Below are 27,766 nucleotides of genomic sequence, written 5' to 3' on the forward strand. Positions count from 1 at the left end.
AAATGTCCGAGACAGGATGATTCATAAAGAAATAAATTCATTTCTTATAATTCTAAAGCCTGGAAGTCAAGGAGCTAGCAGGTTTGTTGTCTGATGAGGGCTGCTGTCCACTTCTGAAATATCCTGTTGCTATGTCCTTCATGGCAGAGGACAGAAGGACAGAAGGGCCTAGCTAGTTCTCCAGCCCGTTCACAAGGTGCTAACCTAGTGATTAGACACTAATCACCTCCCAGACGGCCCCTACCATCAAAATGGGGATTAAGTTAAAAGTGAATTTTAGAAGAGGACATCAACATTGAAACCCTAGCACTGGCAGTATTGATGTTCCTTGTACATCTCACAGTTTTCCCTTCTTTTTTTACTTTATAAACAGATTTTTTTTTTCTTTTTTGACCTTTCTCTGTGTTTCTGCCTTTCCAGTTTTTTTTTTTTTTAATCCCTTCATCGCTCACTGTTCCTCTACTCCTTCATTTTTCTTTTGATTTCATAATGGCTAGAACTTTGTATACTATTGGGTCGTCAGAAAAGTCACAATGCATTCTTGCATACAAAAGCTGATAAAAATAAGTAACGACTTTTCCAATGACCCAGGATTAACTAGAAGTGATAATGGGCACTTAAAAATATATACATTAATGTTTCACCGTTTGATGCAACTTTGCTATAGCTTTATGGTTGCTAAATATTATAAGGCTTAAGAAATAATTTCTGGTTTCTCAAGATTTCTTTAATTCTAAGTGAAAGTTGAATTTTGTTGAATGCCTTTTATATATCTACAGAGGTGCTTGCTAATATTAATGTAATCCATCACATCTAATGATGAGTCTCTTGTGGAATAGATTCACTGTATACCATTTAAAAACATTACTGGGGCTGACAGGTGGCATGGTGGTTAAGGGCTCTGGGCTCCCACATGGCCGACCTCGTTTCAAGTCCTGGACCTGGCAGCTTGCCCCCCCCACCCCCCTTTCTGTGTCTCTCTCTGGTCAAATTTAAATAAATAAATAAATATATATATAAAGTTCAGTGCTATAGGGCGCGTAAGCTCGCCAGACAGACAGAGAAAGACAGAGAGAGAGAAAGCGAGAAATCACCCCCCAGGGAGGATGGCAACGCCGCATTCCCTTCTCCTCTGTTCTCCTCTCGGGATCTTGGGCATGCATGCACACGCGCCCAGCGTGAGTTTTAAGCCACCAGGTCTGGGACGCGAACCGCGGTTGACTGACTACATGGGAGTCCAGTGACATAACCATTATGCTAACTGCTGGTCCCTAGTAAAATAATTGTTAAAAAAAAAAAGAAAAAATATCATTATATGTTAATATTCTGTTCAGAAGTTTTACATCTTTATTACTAGAGTCTCACTGTACTTTTCCCAATTTTTTTTACTTGTCTACTTATTTAAAAACATTTGACTGTACTTATAAAATGGGCTTAAACATTTTTAAAATGAGCTATGAAATTCAACTGTGTTCTGTGGAAAAGTTTGTTTAGCATTATAATTCTTTCTTGGCCAGCCCTGTAGTACAGTGATAAAACACTGTGCATAGGAAACGAGATCCCACACGGCCCGCCATGGTTCAAATTCCAACCCCGGTGGCTTGAATAGCACATTAGGCGCATGTGCTTACGTGCCCCAAATCTTTACAGAATAGAGAAATAGAGGAAAGAGATTGTGGCATGATTGCTTCCCATTGGGGGCTGCTTTGTCTCTCTCTGCATGTGCTTTCTGGCAATTAAAAAAATTCTCTTTTCTTTTATTGTTTGATAAATATTTCTGTTAACTCCTGTGGTCCTAGCTCTAGTGTTTTCCTCATGGGAAGATTATTTTACTTTTTGAGTTTCCTTGTGTTGTACAATTGTTATGCTTGCCTATTTATTTTTGAGTCACCTTTGGTAATTTATTGTCCTCTTGTAGTTTGTACATTTCACTAAGGTTTTCACATTTATCATTTGTAGTGTTTTTATTTAACTTCTACTTCACTTGGAGTTGTACGGCCATTTTTTTTTCTTTTTACTGTCCTAAATTATTTATTAGATGAATTTTACAAATATTACTTATGTTAGTGGTAACAGTGGAGTTGGAGAGTTTTGTCTCTTCTCCAAACTGCACGATGATGACCACCAATAGTATGATGAAACTTGTTGCGTTTTCCAATGCCACAGCTCTTTTAGCTTGCCTATATCAGCCCATATATCTTCCTGTGCTTCTGTACTGGTTTGATGATCCACTGGGTGTCAGGATTTCTTCTGATAGCTTTATGGAGTAGGTCAATGAGAGTAGCCTCAAAGAATGTGTACAGGGAATCTTTAACCCAGTAAGAATTTAGGACTCTTAGAGCCTCACAGTGGCATCAGCTCACTCTCCTACAACAAACTGGAGACTTTAAGCAAAACTTCAGCTGGTTAACATGGTGATGGACAGGCTTACCATAAGTTGTACCATTTGGAACAGGGTGTTTGCATCCTCCATGCTGCACATAAATCCTGTGTATGTATCCTATCCTATAATCTTGCTTAGCTTGTGTTATAGTCTGTGTGCTTTATCTCTCTAGATGGGACAGGAAGCCCTGTGTAGGGCGCGGAGAGCTGGCGGTACTGCCTGCAGCACACCCTCAGAAGAAAGCACATTACGTAGGACTGCATCTTTCTCCATGGTTCCTGAATTGTATGCATGCTTCTTGGCTTACCTTTGAGATCACACTGATGGGTGCTGCCAGACAGAAAGAAAAAAAGCCTTGTGGCCAGAAGGTGGGATAGTGGCTAAGGTGCTGGACTGCCTCATGGCCAGTTGGTTCATGTCCTGGACCTGGAGGATTGAAAATCATGCCAGGCACACGTGTGTATGCGTTTGACCCTGTGTGGCCAAAATCCTAGGACAAGAATTAAGGGACTGTGGTGCATCTACCACCCTCCCCTCCGCTGGGGATGATTTCTCCCTCTCCCTCTCCTTTTCACTGTTTCTGTCCTCTTTGGTGAGTGCACATGCCCTGTGGCAAAAATCTTTTTCTAAAACAAACAAACCTTTCTCCAGCATGGTCATTTTTATGTTAATTATCTAAGCTCCCTGTCCCTCAATCACTCTTTCTAGAGCTTTGTCTTTTCACCAGCTGCTTTTAAGGTCTTCTCTCTGACTTCAGTCTTCCGAAGTTTTCAGTATAATAGGACTAGGAGAACTTTATTTGATCCTACTTGGGATTCTTTAGACCTTGTGAATCTGAGAAGTCATGTCTTTCATCAGTTTTGATATATTCTTGGCCATTTCATCTTTGATTTGTTAATATTCATTTATTTTCTCTTTTTTTGGGAATGCTGCTTCTCTCTCTGTCTTCCGTAGTAACTCCTACTTTTTCTTGTTCATGTTTCCATTCCTTTGTGTCTCTGTATTATATCTTGAGTATTAACTGTCTTCATTGTGCTTATCTTTTTCAGCTAGGTCTAATTTCTGTTTATGCATTGTGTTTTGGTTTTAATTATATATTTCATTTTTAGAAATTCTGTTTGTTCTCTTTCAAATCTGCCTCTTTATTTTTAAGTGTGATCTTTTATAGTTGTACTTATAGTGTATCTTTTTTTTTTAAGACAGATTTTTGCTATACGGCATGTGTGCTCGCAGGAGAGACAAACAGAGAGACAGACATCTCATGGGAGATGGCCACACCGTAATCCTATCCATTTTCCTTTGTTCTCCTTGAGATCTGGGGCACCCGCACACACATGCCTGGTGTGAGTTTTAAGCTGCCAGGTCTAGAACTCAAACCACAGTTGACTATGTGGGAGTCCAGTGACATAACCATTAGACCATCTGCTGGTCCCAGTGTCTTTTATTTTTTGCATATTAAAAATATTCTAATATCTGGGGCCAGCAGGTGGCATGGTGGTTACGGACACTGGACTCCCATGGCCACCTGTGGTTCGAGTCCTGGACCTGGCAGCTTGCTTTCTCTCTCTCACTCTCACTGTCTCACTCGGTCCCGCTGTGGTCAAAAATAAAAAATAAAGTTAAATAAAGTAATTCTTTAAAAAGAAAAGACCACTCTTAAATTCTAATATCAGATATTGTTACTATTTGAAGTCTTCCTTAATAGTCATTTCCTGTTTCTTCTTATTTTGATAACTCTTGTCAGCTTGTCAGTTTTATTTCTCACGTGCTTTGTGCTTTTTATTGCGAACTTATGTTCTTTGAAATTTATTTGTGGGAATTCTAAATTGGGTTGAAAAACACATAACTTTCACCAGAAAGAAATTTGCTTTGCCAAGTGCCTGAAATACTGGTACCCTGAGCCTAACAATACGATCATCATTCTGTATCAACAAGAAACTGCTTCCAAGACTCCTCATGTATATCCTTGAGTCCTTCAGTTTCTGCCATATAGTGTGGGCGTTTGATTATATATTAAACAGTGACAAATGGTATTTGTCTTTCAATAGCTCAGCTTATTGCACTTAACATATCTTAAAGGTTCATTCACTTTGTGTCAAATGACAGGGTACCATTGTTCTTTATGACTGACTAGTCTTCTGTTTTATATATGTGTCATATTTTCTTAATGCATTCATTGGTTGTTGGGTACCTAGGTTGAATTCATGTCTTAGTTGTGGTGAATAGTGCACTATAAACATGAATGTGCAACTGTCTGACAAACTTTTGATTTTCTTTGGGTAAATACCTGAGTGGGATTACTGGATCACGAGGTTTTAGAGCTTTGAGTAATTTCCATACTGTTTTCCACAGTGGTTGTTTTATTTACTTATTTATTTGTTTGTTTTTTATCATAGTCGTTCTTAACTGTGGTTGGGTGATAGCACATGGTAGTTTTGAGTTGTATTTCCTGTGATAAGAGATATTGAACATCTTTTATATGCTTTTTGACTGTTTGTATATCTTTTGAAAGTTGTCTGTTCAAATCAGTTACCCATTTTTGTTTAGATTTTTAGATTTTTAAATTTTATTTATTTTTTGCAAATGAGCTGTTTCAGTAGCATTGATTTTCTGGTTCTGGAGTATAGTTCACAAATGGATTGTTTCTTTATATGTTAATGTAATTCTACTTGTCTATTTTTGGTTTTGTTGCCCATGCTTTGGAGGTCTTAAATAAGAAATCTGTGCCTACTCAATATTGTGAAGTGTTTCTTCTGTGCTTTCCTCAAGTAGTATCATAGTTTTGAGCTTTATATTTATATTTATCTATTTTGAGTTAATTTTTGTAAATGATGAGAGAGCACTGGTCTAGTTCTTTGCAGATGGATATCCAATTTCTCAGCATTATTTATTGAAACGATTGTCTTCATTGGATTGTCTTAGAACCTTTATCAAAAATCAATCGGCTCTATGTTGTTGGGTTTAACTATGGATTCTCTATACTTTTCCACAGGGATGTCTGCTCTTGTGCCAGTACCGTGGTGTTTTGGTTATTATGCCTTAGTAATATAGTTTGAACTCAGATAATGATGTGCCTCCAACTATGTTCTTTTTGCACAGTATTGCTTTGGTGATACAAGGTCTTTTTTGTTTCCAGATAGATTGTATTTTTTTTTCTTCTATTTTTGTGAAAATTGTCACTGGTGGAACCAGCAGGTGGCGTGGTGGTTAAGGCGCTGGACACTCACACATGGCCAACAAGGGTTCAAGTCCTGAATCTGGTGGCTTGCTTTCTCACTTCCTCTCTCTCTCACTCTCACCCTCTGTCTCTCTCTGGTCATATTAAAAAAAAAAAGAATAAATAAAGTAAATATTTTTTTAAGAGGTTTTTCACTATAGGGCGTGTCCAGACAGAGAGAGACAGACAGAAAGCGAGAAATCACCCCCCAGAGGGGATGGCCATGCTGCAATCCCTTCTCCTCCATTCTCCTCTCGGGATCTTGGGCACACACGCACACGCGCCCGGCCTGGGTTTTAAGCCACCTGGTCTGGGACGCGAACCGCGGTCGACTACGTGGGAGTCCAGAGACATAGCCATTACGCTAACTGCTGGTTCCCAAAATAAATAATTATTTTTAAAAAAATGTCACTGGTATTTTAATAGAATTTGTAGATCATGCTCGGTAAAATTTACATTTTAACTATGTTGATTCTTCTGCTCCATTAACAAGGGATGTTTTTCCATTTTTGTGTATCTTTTTTGATTTATTTATTCATTTTTTAAAATTTTTTTCATAGTAGGTATCTTTGACTTCCTTGGTTAGATTTATTTTTAAGTGTTTTACTATTTTTTTGTAGCTGTTGTAAATGGTATTGCTTTATTTATGTTTCAGTCCATTTATTGTTAGTGTATAAACAACATTACAGTTTTTTATATGGTCATTTTGTATCCTACAACCATCTTGAGTGTATTGCTAGGAGTTTTTTTGGTGAATTCTTAGTTTTTCAGTGTATATAATCATTTGGTCTGCAAATAGGGATAATTTAACTTCTTCTTTTCCTATTAGGATTTATTTTATTTTCTTGTCTCATAGCATTGGCTAGGGTTTCCAGTAGTATTAAATACATTGAATAGGAGTAAAGTTGGCATCCTTGTTTTGTTTCTTTTTTTAAACAAAAACTTTTAGCTTTTTTCCATTCAGAATTGTTAGCTGTGGGTTTTTCATACACAACTACACGGGAACTAAATGTGTTTCTAAACAGTTTTTAAACTACTGAAGAACTGAGAATTAAATTTTAAAATTTCTTGAAATGAAAATATGACCATCCCCTCTGGGGGATGATTTCTCACTTTTTGTCTCCATGTCTGTCTCTGTCTGGTGAGCGCACGCGCCCTATAGCGAAAAAAACCTCTCCAAAAAAAAAAAAAAAGAATCAACTAAATGTAAAGCTGCTTTTTCTTGAGTGGATAAACAAAATTGACAAACCGTTAGATTAGAAAATAAAAGAAAATAAAGATAAGGTCAGAAAGAAAATAAAAATAAGATCAGAAAAAAAAGAAAGACTCATATTAATAAAATCAGAAATGAAAAAGGGGCCTATTATAACAGATATAATAGAAATGCAAAAATCACTAGGAAATACTGGGAGGGAATGCACACCAAGAAGATGTGAAACCTAGAGGAGATGGACAAATTTATGGATATATGCAATATGCCTAGGTTGAACCAGGAGGAAATAGAAAGCCCAAATAGAAAATGACATGTAATAATTTTCTAACAAAGAAAAGCCCAGGTTCAGATGGTTCATTGGTAATTGTCCAAATCCTTCAAAGCAGAATTAACACCAATTCTCAAAGTATTTAAAAGATTCAAATGGAGGAGCTGGCAAGGCAAGTGGTGTTGTGGTTAAGAGTGCTGGACTCCCACTGGCCTACCATGGTTCAAATCCTAGACCTGGTGGCTCACTTTCTTTCTCTTTCTCACTCTGTCCCTCTCTGGTCAAGTAAATTAATTAATTAAATAATTCTTAAAGAAAAAAAAAAAGATTCAAATGGAGGGAACTCTCCAAAGCTGTTTTTACTAATCCACTATCAAGGAGAAAACAAAAATGAAAACTACAGACTAATATTCCTGATGAATATAGATGTAAAAATCCTCAACAAAATTGAATCCAACTACACATTAAAAATATTATACACTAAGACCAAGCAGGATTTTTCCTAGGGATGCAAGGGTGGTTCAACATAGGCAAAACTATAAATGTAATATAGCCCATGAACAGGAGGAAAGAAAAAGCATAGAATCATCAATTGTCACAGAAAAAACTTTTGATAAAATACAACATCCCTTCATGATTAAGACAACAAAATAGACATAGCAAGTAGATTTATTTGGGTAAGACTTCTTATTGAAAAACTATAAAAAAAAGTGCCAAGAGACTTTTTAAAGGACTTAAATGGAGAAATAGTCCATGTTTATGTAGTATGAGACTCAATATTGTTAAAAATGCTACCAACCCCCTCCATTTGATCTGTAGGTTCAAAGCAGCTAAGCAGCCTCAGAGTCCCAGCATTATTACTACTGGTTGCTTTTTTTTTTTTTTTTTAAGTAGATTCCAAATTTTATATCTAAATGCATATCTCCTGGATATCAAGACTTATAATGAGGTTGTGGTTATTAAGATAGTGTTGTGTTGGAACACAGATAGGAAAACCAGTGGAAGAATGTGAATATCTAGAACCAGACCTCACATAAATGGTCTCCATTGAAGTTAAAAGTGAAAGCATGTATTTTGTTTTTCTTTTTAAGAGAGGTTTTTTTTGTTTTGTTTTGTTTTGTTTTGCTGTGCGTTGTTTGTGCTCGCTGGAAAGACAGAGAAGATAGACAGAAACTGAGAAATCACCCCCTGGGTCGGATGGCAATGCTGCAATCTGTTATCTTTCATTCTCCTCTTGGAATCTTGGTTACACAAGCACACATGCCTGACATGAGTTTAAGCTGCCAGCTCTGGGACTCAAACTGTGATTGACTACATGGGAGTCCAGTGATATAACCATTATGCCATCTGCTGGTCCTTAAAGCATGTATTTTTTAATAAAATGTACTAGGTCAGCTGGATACCTTTTGAAAAGAAATGAACCTTGACCATTATCTAATGCCGTGTTGAAAAGTTAATTTTAGTTGTATCATAAATCTAAATTTAAAGGCCAACAATAACTTTTAGAAGAAAATTTAGATTCTCTTCATGAGCTAGGAGTAGGCAAAAGATGTCTTAAATAAGACCCAAAAATGTACAGATCAGATTGCATGAAATTAAGGATTTGTGTTTTAGACATCATTAAGAAAGGGAACAGGCATGCCACAGATTTAAGGATATGTTCACAATAAGTAAATCCAATCAAAGAATTGCATCCATAAAAAGCAAGTAACTCTTGCAAGTCAAACCGAAAAGAAGGACAAACTACCTGTTTTCTTAAAAGTGTGCAAAAGGATGAGAACATTTTTTGAAAAGGCCAATACTACATAGTTGGAAGTGCTCTTACTACTCATTAGAGAACTGTCATAGTGAGACACCCTGTACCTCTAGTCGAACAGCTGAAATCAGACTGACAGTATCACTTTACCAAGAATATAAAGCAGTTAATGTGCTTCTATATTGCTGATGGGAATAGAAATTAGTTCAGGTACTTTGGAAAGCAGGCAATCTGTTAAACTAGCAATACTGAAACCGTGTACTTCCAGGTCATATGTTTTTATGAAGGATGGAAAACAGAGGTGGTTGTAACAACAGGAATGAATCCCAGAAATGTGTTCAGCGAAAGAGACAGAAACAGAATTCATACTGTATGATTCTACTTATATGAAGTTTAAAACAGGAGAAACTAATGTGGCTTAGTACAAATCAGGAAATGTGCTCGCTTCTGGAAATTTAAGAAAATCCTATATCTAGGGATGTATAATTTACAGTATTTATATTTTTTATCTATTGCAGAGTCACAAGTTATCTTAGTGGTTCATTTATTGACCCACAGTTTCTATAGGTCAGAAATACAGGAGCAGCTTGCTGGATGGTTCAGCTCAAAATGTCCCATGAGGTTTCCAAATGTAGGCCAGAACCACAGTCATCTGAAAGACTGACCGGGACTGAAGGACCTGTTTCCTAGGTTGCTCATTCACGTGGCTGTTGCCAGCCAGAGACTCTTGGCAGAGTTTATATATCTGTCAATATTTCCCCATGTGGACCTTTCTATGGGACTGCTTGAAGAGAGCTTATACTATGGCAGCTAGCTTCTCCCCGAGATAGCCAAGAGAGCGCAGAGGAGAAGCCCTAATGCCTTTTATGCCTTAATCTTGTGTATCACGTTCTGCCACATCTATCACATCTTCTTCTTTTGAAAGAAGTCACAAGAGGTTTGTAACATGGCAGCAGTTTATTAACTTACCTGAATATCAGAGTTGGAATTTCAGTCCAAATATGCCCAAACTCTTAGCCTTCTCTTCCCATCATGTTTTTACATTTCTATCTGAGAAAGGATCACAGAATTGTCTCGTTTGTTCCAACATTCACTTGACATACTGTGTATTAAACAATGTATTGCTTATTTTATTCAAATGAAAATAAAACAAGCCCTTGTCTTTAAATTCACCAGTTTTCTGTGACTGATGTACATCCCAGGGCCATACGTTCTCTTGCAGTCTTTTAAACAGTGTCTCTATTGCCTGTCCAGAGCTTCTGGTGTATTATCCTCATTTAAATGATAGAGTGATGACTTCTAGGCTAACATTTGGAAGATCTAAAGATTAATACTTCCCTTATTTGCTTTTAATTTTTGCCAGTGCATTTATATAGTTTTAGTTTTGTTTACAATTAGTAAATATATAAAAAAAAACCTAAAGCATTTGAAATGAATAAGTGTCACAAGTAGAGGAATTTTGTGTTATTTATTAGTCTTGTGAATAATACAGGGAGCAAGAAACTAATTCAGTAAAAGAAATGACTGTTCAGAGAAAACTCAGGGGCTTCATGTTCCTAGTTTACCTTAGATACAAATAAACTGATGAATTAATCATTTTAATCTTTCTTTTTAATTTTTTTACTTCATTTTCTCTTTTACATTCAATCACATTATTTAGCTTACAAAGTGAATATTTCAACATGTGAACATTTCTGCCTAGTCCAGTTGATAAAACTGTATAAGTATCTTCAACAGATAATACCACATTTCTTTGTCTTATTAATGCTTTGCCTCTCTATTTTTCTTCTAAATGTCCTTCCTCAGACTCTATTCTTTCACACACACTATATCTGGTATTTACATCCACTTACTGTGTTTCTATAGAAACCTTTATCCATCAATTTTAGTCATAAACTGTGCAGACACACGGTATATATTAAGTGGGGACATACAATGTCTCTCCTTCATAGCCTGGCTTGCTTCACTCAGCAGTAAATTGAACATATTCTTCCCCTTTCTGTCAAAAGCCAGATTTTTTTTTTTTTTTATGATTGAATAGTATTCCATAGAGTATATGTGCCACAGTTTTTCTACCCATTCATCTGTTTGTGGGCATTCCACGTCTTAACAATTGTGAATAGTACTTCAGTAAACATCGATGTGCAAGGACTTTTCTGATTAAGAATTCTTCAGTCCTTTGGGTAGGTACCAAGAAGTGGGATTGCTGGATCATATTGTAGTTCTATTTGTAGATTTTTGAGGAATCTTCAAATTGTTCTCCACTGTGGCTGGACCAATTTATATTCCCACCAGCAGTGTAAAAGAGTTCCCCTTTCACCACACCCCCACCAACGCTTATCATTATTTGTTTTTTTAATCTTAGTCATTCTGATACGCATTTTCTTTACAATGAGGGATGTTGAGCATTTTTTCATATGCCTTTTGGCTGTTCATATGTCATCTTTATAGAGAGTGGGTTTTTTGTTGTTTTTTTTTTTTTCAATTCAGTCTCCCATCTTTAGTAGGGTTGATCTTTTTTCAGAACAGCTGCTTGAGTTCTTTGTGTGTTCTGGTTATCAGACCCTTATCTGACAAATAATTTACAAAAATATTTTCCCATTCTGAAGGCTGTCAGCAGTAATGAGTGACTCACACTAATCACTGTGTCTTTTGCCATGCAGAAACTTCTTAGTCTGATGTAATCCCACTTGTCTAATTTGGGTATTATCAGCTGCACTTTTCGGGTCTTATTTAAGAAGTCTTTGACTACCCCAGTGTCTCTCAGAGTTTCCCCTGTGTTTTCCAGGAGCAGTTTTACAGTTTGAGGTCTTAGATTTAGATCTTTGATCCACCTTGACTTGATTTTTGTCAAAGGTGAGAGGTAGGGGTTCAGATTCATCTTTCTGCAGGTGGAGATCCAGTTTTTCCAGCACCATTTGCTGAAGAGGTTTTCCTTTTCCCACTGGGTTGACTGGTACCCCTTGTCAAAAATCAGTTGACTGTATGTTTGGGAATTTATTTCTGGGGACTCTGTTCTGTTCCATTGGTCCACATGTCTGTTTCTGTGCCATTACCATACTGTTTTGATTACCACAGCTTTGTAGAATATTTTTGGGTCAGGAAGTGAGATGTAGGCCACTCCACTCTTCTTGTGCAGAATTGCTTTGGCAATACGAGGTCTTTTATGATTCCGGACAGATTTTATGGTTATCTTTTCTAGATCTGTGAAGAACGTGTCTGGTACTTTAATTGGCATTGCATTAAATATGTAGATTAATTTGGGTAGAATTGCCATTTTGATTATATTAATTCTTCCAATCCCCAGGAACATGGGATGTCCTTCCACTTTTTTGTGTCATTTTCAATTTCTTTTTTTAGCTTCTCATAATCTTGACCCACAACTCTAGACATTCCCTTTTTATCTTCTCTATGCTATTCCTCTTATTTTCTTATTTTTTATGCATCAGAAATAGGAATGAGATATTTGGTTGTAGACAGTTGAATATAGTGACCACAGATGAAGTAGAGCTAATTAGTATCTACTGAGAGATTCAAATCTGCAATTTCTTCATAAAACAAGAACCACTATTGAAAAAAATAATCAAAGAACAAGAAGGCATTAAAAAGATTATTACAAAGAATGATAGAAAGCTAGAAGTAAAAGTGAATGAAGTCTTGTAGTACGAAAAGTGAAAATATGAAAGAAAAAGTTTAGAGACAAAGGATTAATCTATGTGGGCTTAAATACAGTGAAAATAGGAAGGGGATAAAAGACATCTTTGAGATGCTGACAGGATTCTTTCAGTTAATAACCCATTCACTTTGTGTAGGAGAATTAATATATTGTCTGTCCCTAAATGAATTTTTATGAAATTGCAAAATACCAGTGTTTCGGACAAGGTCTTAAATATTCCAGAGAGAAATACTTGTTTTTTCCTACAAAAGAAGGACAAAGAAAAAAACTGATACAGTACTTCTTTTCTTTTTTTAAAGAATTGTTTAAATTTATTCATTGTCCTTATTTTATTTTATTGTTTTAAAGTTGACCAGAGAGAGAGGGAAAGTGAGAGAGCAAGCTGCTAGGTCCAGGATTCAAACCATGTCAGCCATGTGGAATTCCAGCCGCCTTAACCACCTTGCCACCTGCCAGCCCCTCTTTCTTATTTTTAAAGAGAGAGATTTTTGTTATAGTGAATGTGCGCTCACCAGAGAGACAGAAAGCAAGAAATCACCACCCATGACGGATTAACATGCCACAGTCCCTTCTCCATTCTCCTCTTCAGTTCTTGGAGAGAGAGAGAGAGAGAGAGAGAGAGAGAGAGAGAGAGAGAGAGAGAGAGAGAGAGAGAGAGAGAGAGAGAGAGAGAGACACACACACACACACACACACACGGTGCCTGGTGTGAGTTTTAAGCCTCCAGGTCTGGAACTAGAACCGCGATGAACTACATGGGAGTCCAGTGATGTAATCATTGAACCATCTGCTGGTCCCAACAGAGTACTTTATTAACAGTAACAAGAAATGTTAGTAAACAGTGCTTTTCAGAATTTAGAGAAAAATGACTTTGTCTTGATATGTACCAAAGTATAGGGGAAAAATGAAAATAATTTTGTATTTGAAAGGACTAAAAATTGACCTTCTATATTTATTTCCTGAAATAGTTATTTGAGGATCTAGTAGTAAAGGGGGGAAGAAAAGTGAGGAAACCCTGAAATTCAAGCCAGTGGACTTTAATTCAGTAGTAGACTTAAAAGATAGCACAGAAGTAGCTGAGTTATATGTCTTGAAAACAAGCAGGATGGATTCAGATCAAGATGTTGGAGGGCTTCAAGAAGAGTATCTTTTGAAAGAAAGAAGAGTCTTATTAAAGAAATGTAAGAAACAGGGTAATTTCCATGACTTCTGTACTCCCCCCCCTTTTTAATAATTTTTTAAAGTTTGCTGTAGGCCATATGTGCTTGCTGGGGAGAATGTGAGAAAACACCCCACGGGTGGATGACCACACCACAGTCCCTTTCTTCTCAGGACATTTGGCACAAGTGCCTCATATGGTTTTCAAGCTTCCAGAACCAGAACTCAAACTGCGCAGCTGGCCATATGGAACCAACACCTTAACCACCACACTACCAACTGGTCTCCACAACTGGCCCCCACCTCACTCTCTTAACAGCTTTTCAGTCAGGCTGTTGCGTTGCAGCCACTGTCCCTTCAGAGATGCCTTTTATCAAGATCTGCATGCCATCCAAGTTGCTAAGCCATTGATCAGTTGGAAGTCCTCATCATCCTTTACCTTTTGGCACAGCGGATCAGCTCTTTTAGTCAAACTCTTTCTTCACTTGGCATCCACTCCTGGAGTTTTCTGTTCTCTCACTCATCTCTGCTGTTTTGTTTTTTGTTTTTTGTTTTTTTTTTTCTATTTCCTTTTCCCTGACTTCTTAATGTTGGATTGTCTCAGGGCTCAATCCTTGAGCATTTTTACTTTTCTGTGTGTGCTTAAGAGATCTTGCAAGTAGGTCTTTTTGATTAGTATGTGTACACTGACAATTCCCATATTATACCAACAGCTCAGAATTCTCCAGTTAACTCCACACTCCTATTTCACATTTACTTGAATGTTTAACAGATAATTAAAATTTAACACAACCAAAACTGAACTCAAAGTGTTTTCTTCAGATCTTTCTCAAATTTTCTACATGGTTAATGGCAATTCCTTTTTCCATTTGTCCAGGCTGTAAAACTTGGAGTCAATCTCAACAGCTTACCTTCTCTTATATCCTGTATCAGTGAATTTTGTTTGCTCTATTTTTACAGTATGTCCAGAATCTAACCATTTCTCACCACCTCTATTTTTACCCTTCTCTAAACCACTGTGATCTCTTGCCAGTATTATTTGATAGCTTTGTAACCCGTCTCTTGTTTCTTTCCGTGTCCTTACCCCCCAGAGGTTTTTGCTATAGGGCACATGTGCTCGCCAGAGAGACAGAGAGAGAGAGACAGAAAGTGAGAAATCATCCCCACCACAATCTCTTCTCCTTCATTCTCCTCTTGGGATTTTGGGCACGCACGCACAGGCTTCTGGCGTGAGTTTAAGCCACCGGATCCAGGACTCAAAATGTGGTCGACTACATGGGAGTCCAGCAACATAGTCATTATGCCATTTGCTGGTCGCTGTCTCTTGTTTTGACCTTGTTCCTCTTAGGCTACTTAATGTAGTAAGTAGAATGTTCCTGTTAAAACAGAAGCCAGGCAATGTTTCTTCTCGGGATCATCAGTGGGTTTCCATCTCAGAATAAAACATTGCTTGCATTAGCCTATAAAGGACTGTGTAATTTACTCTGCCTTATCCTTTCCCTCTGGTTGTCACATAAGTCATGACATATTTTTCTATGGAAAAATGCATTGTGACTTTTCCAATGACCCAATATTTTCTAACTTTATTGCTTTCTTGCTCATTTTGTCTCAGACTTCTTGCTGTTACTTAAAGGTTCTCACTTCAGGATCTTCTGTTTATTGTGCCCGCAATGCTCTTTCCTTAGATATATTCACGTGTCCCTCCCTTACTTAACCTCAGGTGTCTGCTCGCATTACCCTCTCAACAGGGCATCTGAACCACCCTATTTCAAATTGTACACCCTCGATAAGTCTTCATTCTTTGTTTTAGTTTACTCCACAGGATGTATTATCTAACATCTTATGTATTTATTACTTACTACTTTGCGATCATATAGTTTTAGGAGGCCCAAAATATATATCCATTTCATAAACTGTTGTATCCCCAGCTCTGAAAATAGTGCTTGGAACATGGTTAAATAAGGCCTTCTCCCGAAGAAAAGACTTGGAGTCAAGTATTCATTGTATGAGTTTGTATGAATTTAAATTCATGAGTACTGTGTTCTGTGCAGATTCAAGTTACTTCAAATTGTGTTGCTTAAAGAACAGTGTTAAGGACCCCTAGGTGGCTTGATAGTTGAGGCCCTGGTCTCCCACATGACCAACCACAGTATAAGTCACAGACTTGGTGGCTTGTTTTCTTGCTGTCCTCTCTCTCTCTCTCTGTTTCTGGTGAGCATATATGCCCTATAATAAAAACTTAAAAATAGTAATAATATAAAATAAATAATTTTTTGAGAGGTTTTTGCTATAGGGCACGTGCGCTCGCCAGACAGAGACAGAGAGACAGAAAGCGAGAAATCACCCCCCGGGGTGGGGGGGATGGCCACACCGCAATCCCTTCTCCTCCAGTCTCCTCTCGGGATCTTGGGCACACACGCACACACACCCGGCGTGAGTTTTAAGCCACTGGGTCCGGGACGCGAACCACGATCGACTACGTGGGAGTCCAGCGACATAGCCATTACGCTAACTGCTGGTCCCAAAATAAATAATTTTAAAAGTTAATCACTTTTTTTAAAAAAAGCAATGTTTATTATGTCCTGTATTTTTGCCAGTATGATGAGATCATTTTTTGATACTCATTTTCTTTATAGCTATTGTAGACAGTCTAACTTGATTCATGCACTAGAGGATCATAATCTGTTGCTGAATTTATATTTTATACTAGTGAATGTGGGTATGTACTCTTATGTATGTTAATCACAAGTGTTCATAACATAAGCAGTCAAACTCATTTACAAAGTTACCATTTTCTTTTTTTAAAATAATTATTTTATTTAACTTTATTTATGTACTTATTTGACCAGAGAGGGACAGAGAGAGTGAGAAAGCAAAAAAGCAAGTCACCAGGACTGGGACTCGAACTGCAGTCAACCATGTGGGAGTCCAGTGCCCTTAATCACGGTTCCTGCCAGCCTCAACAAAGTTACCATTTTCTAATAAACTTGCATTAGTCATAGGCACTTGGCAGTAGCCCAAGCATTTAAATAAGATGCTTAAATAAAAAACCCAAGCTTTTACCAAATTGCAGAAAAATCATAGGTTATAACTTCCTAAATAAAAGGATTAATTTCAAAACAGGTCTTTTTCTATTTGTTCCATGGCAAGTTATATTTTTTTCTGATTTTGAATAGGTTCTTATTTCAGATTAAATTGTCTGATCAACTGAATAATCGTGAAGAATAGGTACATAATTATACACATTAGCTATTGTAATATACCTTTATATACTTTTAAAATAAGTTTGTATTTTTCTTTTTTTAATTTACTAGAGAGCATGTGTGCTCATTGGAGAGAGACCAGACAGCAAGACAGTAAGAAAGCACCACCCATGGCGAATGGCCATGCCACAATCCCTTCCCATCCTTCATTTCTCTTTTTGGGATTTTGGGCACAGACAAACATGCCTGGCATGTTTTTCAAGGTGCCAGGTCTAGGACTCGAACAACACGGTCAACCATGTGCGATCCAGCCTTGTTAACCACTAAGCCATTGGTTGGCTCTAAAGTTTGTATTCTTACTATGTCTTTTAAAAATACCAGGGCTAGAAAAGCTGTAGAGCTCAATGGAGAAGCAAAGATAGCACCGTACAGAAGACTCTCAGGTCGCGTGGGCTCAAACCCCAGTCAGCACCCAGTACATTTGCTTATTTACTTTTAAATTATACATGTGTTGTTAGCATTAACCTTTTTCCAGGATATATGCTTAGGGCAAGGTTTATCAAGAGCCAATGTACATTTGTATTTCAGATAACCGTCTTGATAGTTTCAAGGGTTTTTTTTTGTTTGACTTGCCAGGACAGGTTATACTCTTCTATGTTGTTATACAACTAACGAAGTTTCAATAGGAGAAGAAGTATCAGTTTTGCCATTTTTGCTTTTTGTTTTTATCATTATTATTTTATTCAGTTCATTGTTTCTTTGTAGGAATTTTCTGCAGCTTATCCATCGTGTGAGTAAAAATTAAATCCCATCCGTAATTCCACTGATCTGGGCAAGGGAAGCCTCCATTCATGTCACAGTACGCTGAAAAAGAGCCGGCAGGTAAGGAAGCTGTCAGTTCTCACACGTTTAAGTCTTGTTTTTTTCCTCCTGTCTTACGTGCCATATCTGGCATGTGATCATCTGATACATTGGTTTTATAAAGGTTGGTTTGGGTCCATATATAGAATATTTCTAAAGCTTAATTTCTAATTTTTGATATGCAGGTTAAGTGTAAATTTGATATGCAAGTTAAGTGTAAATAAAAATTCTTTCTTTTTTATACCCTCTTGGCTTCTGTTGTGCTTTTCAGTTTGGAAACTCAATTCTAAAGGAGCTTTGAAAGGCATTGCATATTTGGAGTCATACTACTGCATATTTGGACAGGTTACTCACACACTTAATTTTTGTCCTTAATTTTGATTTTTTTTTTCTTTTGAGAGGTTTTTTGCTATAGGGTGCGTGCACTCACCAGAAAGACAGACAGCAAGCGAGAACTCACCTCCTGGGGGGATGGCCACACAGCAATCCCTACTCCTCCATTCTCCTCTTGGGATCTTGGGCACGCATGCACACACATAACAGTATTACATATTATAAATACATTTACTTCTATTTCCTGCTTAGAAATGATTACATTTTTTATTTTAATGCAATAGAACAAGAATATGTAACTAATCTAGGTACTGACTATACCGTGTACTCTAAGAAAATATTTTGTTTTGCTCATGCATATTGTTGTGTTTTTTTTTTTTCTTAATTGCCAGAGGGCACGGATATGAGACAGAGGGAGAAAGCACCCCACCCCTCACAGTGTGGTCAGTGCTGCAGTTCCTTCTCCATTTTGTAATCCCGTTAGGTTTTTCAAGTCACTAAGGCCAAGATTCAGACTGCAGTTGGTCATGTGGGATCTGGCTCCCTTAACCACAAGGTGACAGGGATGCCTTCGTTTCCTATATTGTATGTATTAAGTTTATCGTGCGTAATATATTGTATGTAATACATACTTGGTCATAAGAAAAGTCATGATGCGTTTTTGCATAGAGGAACGCATCATGACTTTTCCGACCACCCAATAGTTGAACAAAGTTACACTTTGTATATGTGTGTGTGTGTGTGTGTGTCATGTACTACTCAGTAAAAGATTCGTTTGGTTATTATTATATATTCCTCAGTCATCAAAACTGAATACTCAGGTAGTTTAAATGTTGCTGGCTTTTTCCACTATAATATATACCATTCAGTGGCTTCTTTTTTTTTTTTTTTTTTAAGGGGTTTTTTTTGCTATAGGGCACATGCGCTCACCAGAAAGACAGAGAAATAGAAAGCGAGAAATCACCCCCCTAGGGGGGATGGCCCCGCCACAGTCCCTTCTCCTCCATTCTCCTCTCAGGATCTTGGGCATGCACGCACACACGCCCGGCGTGAGTTTAAGCCACGGGGTCGAGGACTCGAACCGCAGTCGACTACATGGGAGTCCAGAGACATAACCATTACGCTAACTGCTGGTCCCCCATTCAGTGGCATTTTTGAAAAGTGGGGCAGCATGTGTTTGATTTTACGCATCATTGTTATCTTTTGGAGAATTTTATCTGACTCTGGCCTTTGGGACATTTTATTGTCCTTTAGTTGCACATTTTATTGTGTTCTAGTTAATTCTTTACAGAAGTACAGATTCCATATAAAAGTTACCCGTTACCTGTGACAGGAACATATTATTTACTCCTATGGTAATGGACACTATCTTACCATGTGCTGGTAATTGACTCGTCAGTATGTATTGAACATTTACATGCATGGTACTTAGGTAATTTGGGAGATGTCTCTCCAATTTGTAGAGCTTTGGCAGTATAATAATGTAGCATAGGAGAAATCCTCTCTGATAGGTCTCATTGTAAAAATCTGAACTACCATAAAGATGTCACATTTTAGAAGGTACTGGGTCATTAGGAAAGTCAAGACACATTCTTGCATAGAAAAACATAGAATAATACATCATACCTTTCCCAAAACCTATTATTTTCTGGGAGAGAGGCCACTAACTTATTACATAATATTTTCCAGTAAGACCCCTTAGCACAGTGGTTAGGCACAGTAAACAAGGGGGCAGATCCCATGCTGAGCATCTCGCTCTGGTAGCTTGAAAAATACATTGGGTGCGTGTGCATGCCCCAGATCCTGATGGGATGGAAAAATGAAGGAAAAACAATTAGAGCATATCCCTGCCACTCCCCCTTGGGAATTAGGGGTGCGTGCTCTCGCTGGCCAGCATATGTTCACTCCGGCAATGAAGAAAACAAAAACGTAATATTTCCTGTTAAATTTTCCAGCGTGTGAAGAATACTAACGGGGTGTGCTTGATGCTCAGTAGCATGTGAATTGGTATATGATAGTAAATATGTTGAAGCAATTTTCCAAACTGATTGCCAAATAAAGGTCATTGATTTTCTTTTATTTATTTATTTTGAGAGTTTTTTTTGTTTTGTTTTTTTGGGGTTTTTTTGCTTTTTTTTTTTTGCTGTAGGGCACGTGTGTTCTTCAGAGAGACAGACAGAAAGTGAGAAATCGCCTGCCTTGGGGAATAGCCACGCCACAAACCCTTCTTCATTATCCTCTTGGGGCTTTGGGCACACGTGCACATGGTGTGAATTTCAAGCTGCCAAGTCCAGGATTTGAACCACAGTCAACCACATGGGAAACCAGCATCTTAACCACTAAGCCACCTGCTGGCCCTGGTGCGGTTTTTTTATTATTATTTTTGAACTCTTTTTTTTTTTTCAGCAATGGATCAAGAATCCAGCAAGGCTGCCTGGCCCAAACCAGCAGGAGGATATCAGACAATTACAGGCAGGAGATATGGAAGAAGACATGCATATGTCAGTTTTAAACCTTGTATGACCAGGCATGAAAGAAGCTTAGGTCGGGCTGGTGATGACTATGAAGTGTTGGAGCTAGATGATGTTTCAAAGGAAAATTCATCAGGTATGTACTGTGTAATTATTTAAAGGTCATTAATAGTTACATAGGAGTTAGTCTTTTTATTGATTTTAATGTTAATAGTATATACATGTAAACATAGAAGAAGAGTATATGGCCAGTCATTAAAATGTAACTATACTGTCATGGCAGGGATTACATCATTCCATCCTTCAGCCAGAGGACATTGTCTTTTAACCAACAACAAAAAATAGTTTTGACATGAACAGAATTTCCCCTACATACTACATTTACATGACTTTTCTTTTTTCACTTTTATCTCCAAATAATTTAGCTTGGCTGGTTTATTTTTTGATTATTTTACACAATGAAAATGTCATGTTAGTTATTCAATTAAAATTTCTTTTTGTTTTTTGAGAGGTTTTTGCTATTGGGTGCATGTGCTGGCCCGAAAGACAGAGAAACACAGAAAGCAAGAAGTAATCACCCCGTGGTGGGGGGATGGCCATGCCACAATCCCTTCTCTTCCATTCCCCTCTCAGGATCTTGGGCACACAGGCACACATGCTGGCGTGAGTTTAAGCCACGGGTTCCGGGACTTGAACCGCTGTTGACTACATGGGAGTTCAGCGATACAGCCATTACACCAACTGCTCATCCCCAATTAAAATTTTTTTAATTAGTGATTTGAAAAAAGTATTAGGTTGTCGGGAAGGTCATTTTGTATTTTTCTATGCAAATAAGTCGTGACTTTGCTGACAAACCAATATTTTGCAGATATCCATGTTCTATATTGTACATTTTTGTTCTGAATTTGTCTTCTTGTCCTGAGTAAATGTGATAATTCCAGATTATTTTTATTCATTTATATGTAAGAATCTGAATTGCTAGCTAGGTTGTTCTTTTAAAGAGGCTTTTTGCATTGTGACAAGTCGGAACTTCACTTGTTTTATACATTTTTGTTTCAGCAAATTTCAGATGTCTTCATTTTTTATTAGAGGTGAAGAAAGATGGTCAGACTTAAAATAATTTATAGAATAAATATGATTTTACTCACACTTTAGAATTCTGACAAACTAGCCAAGAGAATCAACATATTGACCTTTACATTGTTTTTTAGTCATAGGTATACCACAGCTGAAGTTCACACATTATAAATGTATTATAACAATCTCTTTTTTGAAAAAGAAATGTAGTGTTCTATGTCTAGAGACTAAAATGTAATCTGAATTGACATAATGCAGAAGAATCTTACTTGCCTTAGACATGTAGCGTGTTGTGTCTATAACAGGTAAAATGGCGTTTTTGCTCATCCTATCTGCAATGAATAATAAAGATGTGTTTGGAGATCACTAGGAGGGTAGATCGGTTACTGTGTGACTCCGCTGTGCTTCCCACTCTTATATACTCTTCCTTTTATGTCTTAGAGAGGGTTAAAGGTATTAGAATTTAGGTGAAAAACTGTCTTCTAAAGACATGTGAGGGAAAGGGTGTTAAGAGGCTACACAGTGGCAAAAATACACTCATCGAGTAGCCAGTCTGTGCTCCCAGTTAAGGTGGGGCACACTTGCCAAAGAAATTCATAGGATTTCCACTTAAATGTTAGTTATGAAATAAAATTTTCTCTAAGCGAACCTCTCCAAATATGTTTTATTTTCTTCTCTGTGAAGGTTCCAGTCAATTGGATCAAGTACATTCTTTAGCAAATGAACCTCTGTCTGAAAAAAGTGAAACAGAAGTTGCCACCTGTGGTACAGTTCTGAAGCCCAGCACTGAGAGCAGCCCATGCTCTGTGGCAGTGTGCCGGAGTGAGGAAAGCAGGGGGACTTCAGGAAGCAGTCCAGAGCTTCATAATCCCTCCGAGGGAGAGTGTACTCCAGGAGCTGGTAGTGTCCTGAGTGTCCAAAATGGGATTGCATTGATTCATACTGACTCTCATGCTCCAGATGGCAAGTGTAGAGAGGATAATGACTGTCTTCAACTTTCTGCAGAAGCTGTGGAAGATGGTAGATATCAGGAATCATTAGGCAATATGGTCTTTGAGTTGGAAAATGGAGAGGCAGAGGCATACGCTGGTCATCCAGCACCAGTTTCCTCTCTTAACTGTGAAGTAAGAGAGGAGCTTAAAGAATTAGAATCTGCGCCTTTAGTGAAAAATTCTGCCTGTGACACTGAGTTTCTTCATCAGAATGGCCAGGAATTTCAGAGATCCTCATCTGAAGATGACGTCGTTAGAAAGAAACAAAATACTAGTAGCCAGGAACGACAGACAGATCATTCCACTGGCGGTGCAGCCTGTGTCCTGGGGCATGTATGCAGTGAGCAGAACATCAGTGGTAGGGACAATCACTGTGGAAATTCTCCTGAACAGGTAGTGAGGCCAAAAGTTAGAAAACTAATAAGTTCAAGCCAGGTGGACCAAGAATCGGGTTTTACTAGGCATGAGGCCAAACAAAGAAGTGTTCAGAGATGGAGGGAGGCTCTGGAAGTTGAGGAAAGTAGCTCAGATGACCTCTTGATAAAGTGCGAAGAGTACGATGGAGAACATGACTGTATGTTCTTGGACCCACCTTTCTCAAGACTCACACAGATAGAAACAGAAAACCACCAGATAGCACCGGAGAGCGGAGCCACAGCTGGAAGGCGAGAAGTCGTAGAAAACACCTTTTGGAATGGCTGTGGAGATTATTACCAGCTTTATGACAAAGATGAAGATAGGTAAGGTCTCAGGTGGGACTCGGTGAGATTGTGCAAGTGAACGCTGCATTGTCTTCGTGCCAGGGGGTTTGATGGAGGGACTACTTGAAGGTGAGGGAATGAGATATTTTGACATATCAAATACTTTTACTTACTGAGTGCCAACCATGCATACAAACTACAGGTTAGAGGGTTTTTACTTAGAGTTTCTTTGTTCCATGAGCAAGAAAGACAGGAAATCTTCACCCCAGGCAGGGTCTGGATGATATGAACCACCCCCAGCTTTAGTGAGCCACAGATCATACGCACACACATGCCCAGTGTTCTCAGGGAGTTCTCCAGGGCACCTTTCCAACTGGGCCAGTCTCTGACCTCTGGGTAGAATTTTTCACAGAAACTTACTTTGAAGAGTTTTAGTAATTTACGAACATTAAAACTTCAGGTAACAGTTACTAGTTATTACAACAGGAAAGAGATGCTCACTTTTTAAATTCATGAATGAATTAAAAAAACTAATAAAATGCAAAGTAAGCATTTCTTGTGTTAAAAGAAAGTCTGCCGTAAGCCATTCTTGGTTTAAAAAGTGGTTGAGAGCACAGAAATTGGGAGTAATTGTAACTTTGCCAGTTGTTATTAATATCACCTGCTTCCTCTATCCAGTCTTCCTTCTATCGTGAAGTTTACGTTTTACTCAATTTTATTTAGCTTTAAATTCTCATGTGATAGATACTGTCATTTCCCCAATTTGTAGATGACAAAAGCGAGACACAGTAGGTTAACTACTGGATCATTGGGGAAAATGATGACATATTTTTCTGTGCATAAATGCATCATGACCTTTCTGACGACCCAGTAACTTCTTAAAATCACAATGTGACACTTGAGTCCATTCTCTGCTGCTTAATAACTGGCTACCTGAAACTGGGTGGTTTATGATAATAGAGGTTTTAGCTCATGGTTTTGTTTTTCTTTTTTTGGAGAAGCTTTTTTTTTTTTTCTTTCTTGCTATAGGGTGCGTGCGTTCGCCAAAAAGACAGAGAGAGACAGACAGCGAGAAATCACCCCCAGAGGGGATGGCCACGCTGTAATCCCTTCTCCTCTCAGGATCTTGGGCACGCACGCACATGCGCCCAGTGTGGGTTTAAACTGCCTGGTCTGGGACTCAAACCACGGTCAACTACGTGGGAGTCCAGCGACATAGCCATTACGCTAACTACTGGTCCCATTAGCTTGGATTTCTGTGGTCAAGAGGCCACATCTGGTGAGGGTTTTCTTGTTGGTAGTTAATATGACACAGGGTGTCACATGATGAGACAGAGCAGGGGCCTGTGTGTCTGTATCTGTGGATGTGTCTTTCTCATTCCTTCTCTCAGTAAACCCACCAGTAGTCTATTGTGGGGGCGCCCTACCCTGATGGCCTTGATCTAATCACTCCCCAAAAGCCCCACCTTTTAACCCCATAGTCAAATTAAGTTTTCACCCTCTTAATCCCATTGCAGCTAAATTTATCACATGATTTTTGGGGGAGCACATTCAAAGCAGAGCAGTGACTAAATGGTAGACCTGGAATTAGAATACCTATTCATTGCTTCACTCCACAGGCAAACCACGGTCAACTACGTGGGAGTCCAGCGACATAGCCATTACGCTAACTACTGGTCCCATTAGCTTGGATTTCTGTGGTCAAGAGGCCACATCTGGTGAGGGTTTTCTTGTTGGTAGTTAATATGACACAGGGTGTCACATGATGAGACAGAGCAGGGGCCTGTGTGTCTGTATCTGTGGATGTGTCTTTCTCATTCCTTCTCTCAGTAAACCCACCAGTAGTCTATTGTGGGGGCGCCCTACCCTGATGGCCTTGATCTAATCACTCCCCAAAAGCCCCACCTTTTAACCCCATAGTCAAATTAAGTTTTCACCCTCTTAATCCCATTGCAGCTAAATTTATCACATGATTTTTGGGGGAGCACATTCAAAGCAGAGCAGTGACTAAATGGTAGACCTGGAATTAGAATACCTATTCATTGCTTCACTCCACAGGCTAAGCTCTACTGCTGTAGGGTGCTGTTTTCAAGAAAACTTACAACTTTTTTTATAGTAAACATTTTGATTCTTTTTGCACACATAGGTTCTTTTTTTTGCAAACCATAAGGCAGTAGAAAGAAGAAAGGAAGGAGAATTTCTTTGTATAGTGGCTGAATTTTCATTACCTTAGTGTCTGAGCCTGCACATAGCCTCTTAAGCTAGTTGTAACCACAACAGTGCTCAGTAACCATGCGGTGTCAAGGTAGCTAGTAGACAAAATTGTTCTTTTTTTAAACTAGAAAATACTATGAAGGAAGAAATATACCTTGAATATTAATGCATTTTATATATTTTATTTATCTTTTTATAATGATTATTTTTAAAAATCTGCTGAGACAGAGACAGAGAAAAGAGAGGAAGGGAAAAGGTGTGAGAAAGCACCCCTCAGAGGAGATGATCACTCTGTAGTCCCTTCTTCATTCTCCTCTTAGAATTTTGGGCACACGCACACATGTGCCCAGCATGTTTTTCAAGCCACCAGATCCGGGACTTGAACGCACAACTGGTCATGTGAGGTTCAGCCACCTTAACCCCATCCCATCTGATTAGTCCCATTTCATATATTTTATTTCATGTCATAAAAAAATATTTCATTTTCTTTGGATGTGTGACTCAAGCTGCATCCTCTACTACAGGATGTATACCTTCTTGTAGAAAACAATTGAAATATAAATTCTGCTTTCTTGAAGCTTGTGAATGAATTTCAAGAGTTGGCAGCTAGGTTTTGTATGAGCTACCTTTTCCCCCTTTAGTTTTTACTGTAGAGGAAGGTGTGCCCACAGGAGAGGGAGAGAAGTGAGGTAAGAAATCGCCCCCCAGAGGGGCTAGCCACAGCAGTCCCTCCTCCTCTCTTCCATTCTCCTCTCGGGGCTTTGGACACGCACCTACACACACACGTGCCTAGTGTGATTTTCAGCCTGTCATTTCTGGGATTCGAACTGCATAGTTGGCTGTGTGAGAAATCTAGCCACCTTTACCTCCACCCCATCTGCTCACTTGAGCTACTGTTTTTTAAAGCTAAAGTAACATCGCTTTTGCCCAACTTATTTCTAGTTTTTTAGTTCAAGTTCACAATCTTTTATCCATAAGTTCTGAAAACTGAAATTGTCACAAAACCTGACCTGATGTTCAACCCCCTTTCTAATAACAGGTCTGAATCTTAACTAAAATGAGATTTTTTTAAAAAAGTATTCGTACATTTTACTGCAGAAATAGGAGTATGTCTGATAACTGGGCTCCATTGGGTGTTGCTAATTAACATTTCCAAATTTGGGGAGAAAAATATCTAAATTCTAAGACATTTGGGTTGTCTGAAAAGTCATTACATATTTATTCTGTTTTGTTTTTTAAGAAGTAGCTTTAAAGAAAAAAAAATATATTTATTTGTTTTAATTTGACCAGAGAGGGACAAGGGGGGGAGGGGAGGTGAGAAAGCCAAGCCGCCAGGTCTGGCCCTTGACCCGCAGTCAGCCATGTGGGATTCTAGTACTTTAGCCACCACACCACCTGCCGGCCCGTGTGTTTTCTATGTTAGAATGCGCCATGATTTTTCTGACAACCCAATATTTTGCTCTCAGACTTTTGGATTGGCTTGTGACCCTCTGTTATACTTTTATTGTATTTGTAGGTTACAATTTCAAAAAATAAAACCTAGTCTTTGGTAATTAATCTTTCTGAAAGTGTAAGGTGATTTTACTTTTATCCTAGTTACATTTTTGTTTCTTTAAAGAATCGTTTAATCTGGCTGTGGTTATAGTTATAGTTCTATGAGTCATTTCTTATAGCCAAGTTTAACTAATGTCAAGAAATAAAGTTGACACAATTTTATGTTGTTTGCTACCTTCAAGAGAAAGAGTTTTCTAGACTCCTGGTTTTTTTTTTTTTTTGGAGAGGTTTTCACTATAGGGTGCATGCACTCGCCAGACAGACAGACAGAGAGACAAAAAGCGAGAAATCACCCCCCAGAGGGGATGGCCACGCCGCAATCCCTTCTCCTCCATTCTTCTCTCAGGATCTTGGGCACACACACACGCGCGCCCAGCGTGAGTTTCAAGCCACTGGGTCTGGGATGCAAACCGCGGTCAACTACGTGGGAGTCCAGCAACATAGCCATTACGCTAACTGCTGGTTCCTTTTTTTTTTTTGAGAGGTTTTTGCTGTAGGGCGTGTGCACTTACCAGAAAGAAAGAGACAGAGAGACAGCGAGAAATCACCCACCAGTTGGGATGACCACGTCACAATCCCTTCTCCTTTATTCTCCTCTCGGGATCTTGGGCACGCACAGGCTCCTGGTGTGAGTTTAAGCCACCAGGTTTGGGACTCGAACTGCGGTCGACTACATGGGAGGCCAGTGA

General features: G+C 38.5%; 2 protein-coding genes across 3 annotated transcripts in view; both read left to right on the forward strand.

Annotated features, from left to right (window-relative positions):
* The window catches only part of LOC106736298 (uncharacterized), a 29,525-nt gene extending 11,818 nt beyond the window's left edge, over positions 1-17,707 (forward strand). Inside the window, exon 2 of the mRNA XM_014592679.1 lies at positions 17,640-17,707. Within this exon, the coding sequence (XP_014448165.1) occupies positions 17,640-17,668 (29 nt within the window). The 3' untranslated portion in view covers positions 17,669-17,707. The remainder of the gene's footprint in view (positions 1-17,639) is intronic.
* Positions 17,641-27,766, forward strand: part of PJA2 (praja ring finger ubiquitin ligase 2) — a 60,289-nt gene continuing 50,163 nt past the window's right edge. For both annotated transcript variants that reach the window (XM_014592678.2, XM_027765406.1), the window contains exons 1-3: positions 17,641-17,756; positions 20,475-20,675; positions 22,301-23,348. In XM_014592678.2, the coding sequence (XP_014448164.1) occupies positions 17,726-17,756; positions 20,475-20,675; positions 22,301-23,348 (1,280 nt within the window). In that variant the 5' untranslated portion in view covers positions 17,641-17,725. The remainder of the gene's footprint in view (positions 17,757-20,474; positions 20,676-22,300; positions 23,349-27,766) is intronic.

Source organism: Tupaia chinensis, unplaced genomic scaffold, assembly GCF_000334495.1.
Source record: "Tupaia chinensis unplaced genomic scaffold, TupChi_1.0 Scaffold138235_1, whole genome shotgun sequence".
In the NCBI taxonomy this organism is placed as follows: Eukaryota; Metazoa; Chordata; class Mammalia; order Scandentia; family Tupaiidae; genus Tupaia; species Tupaia belangeri.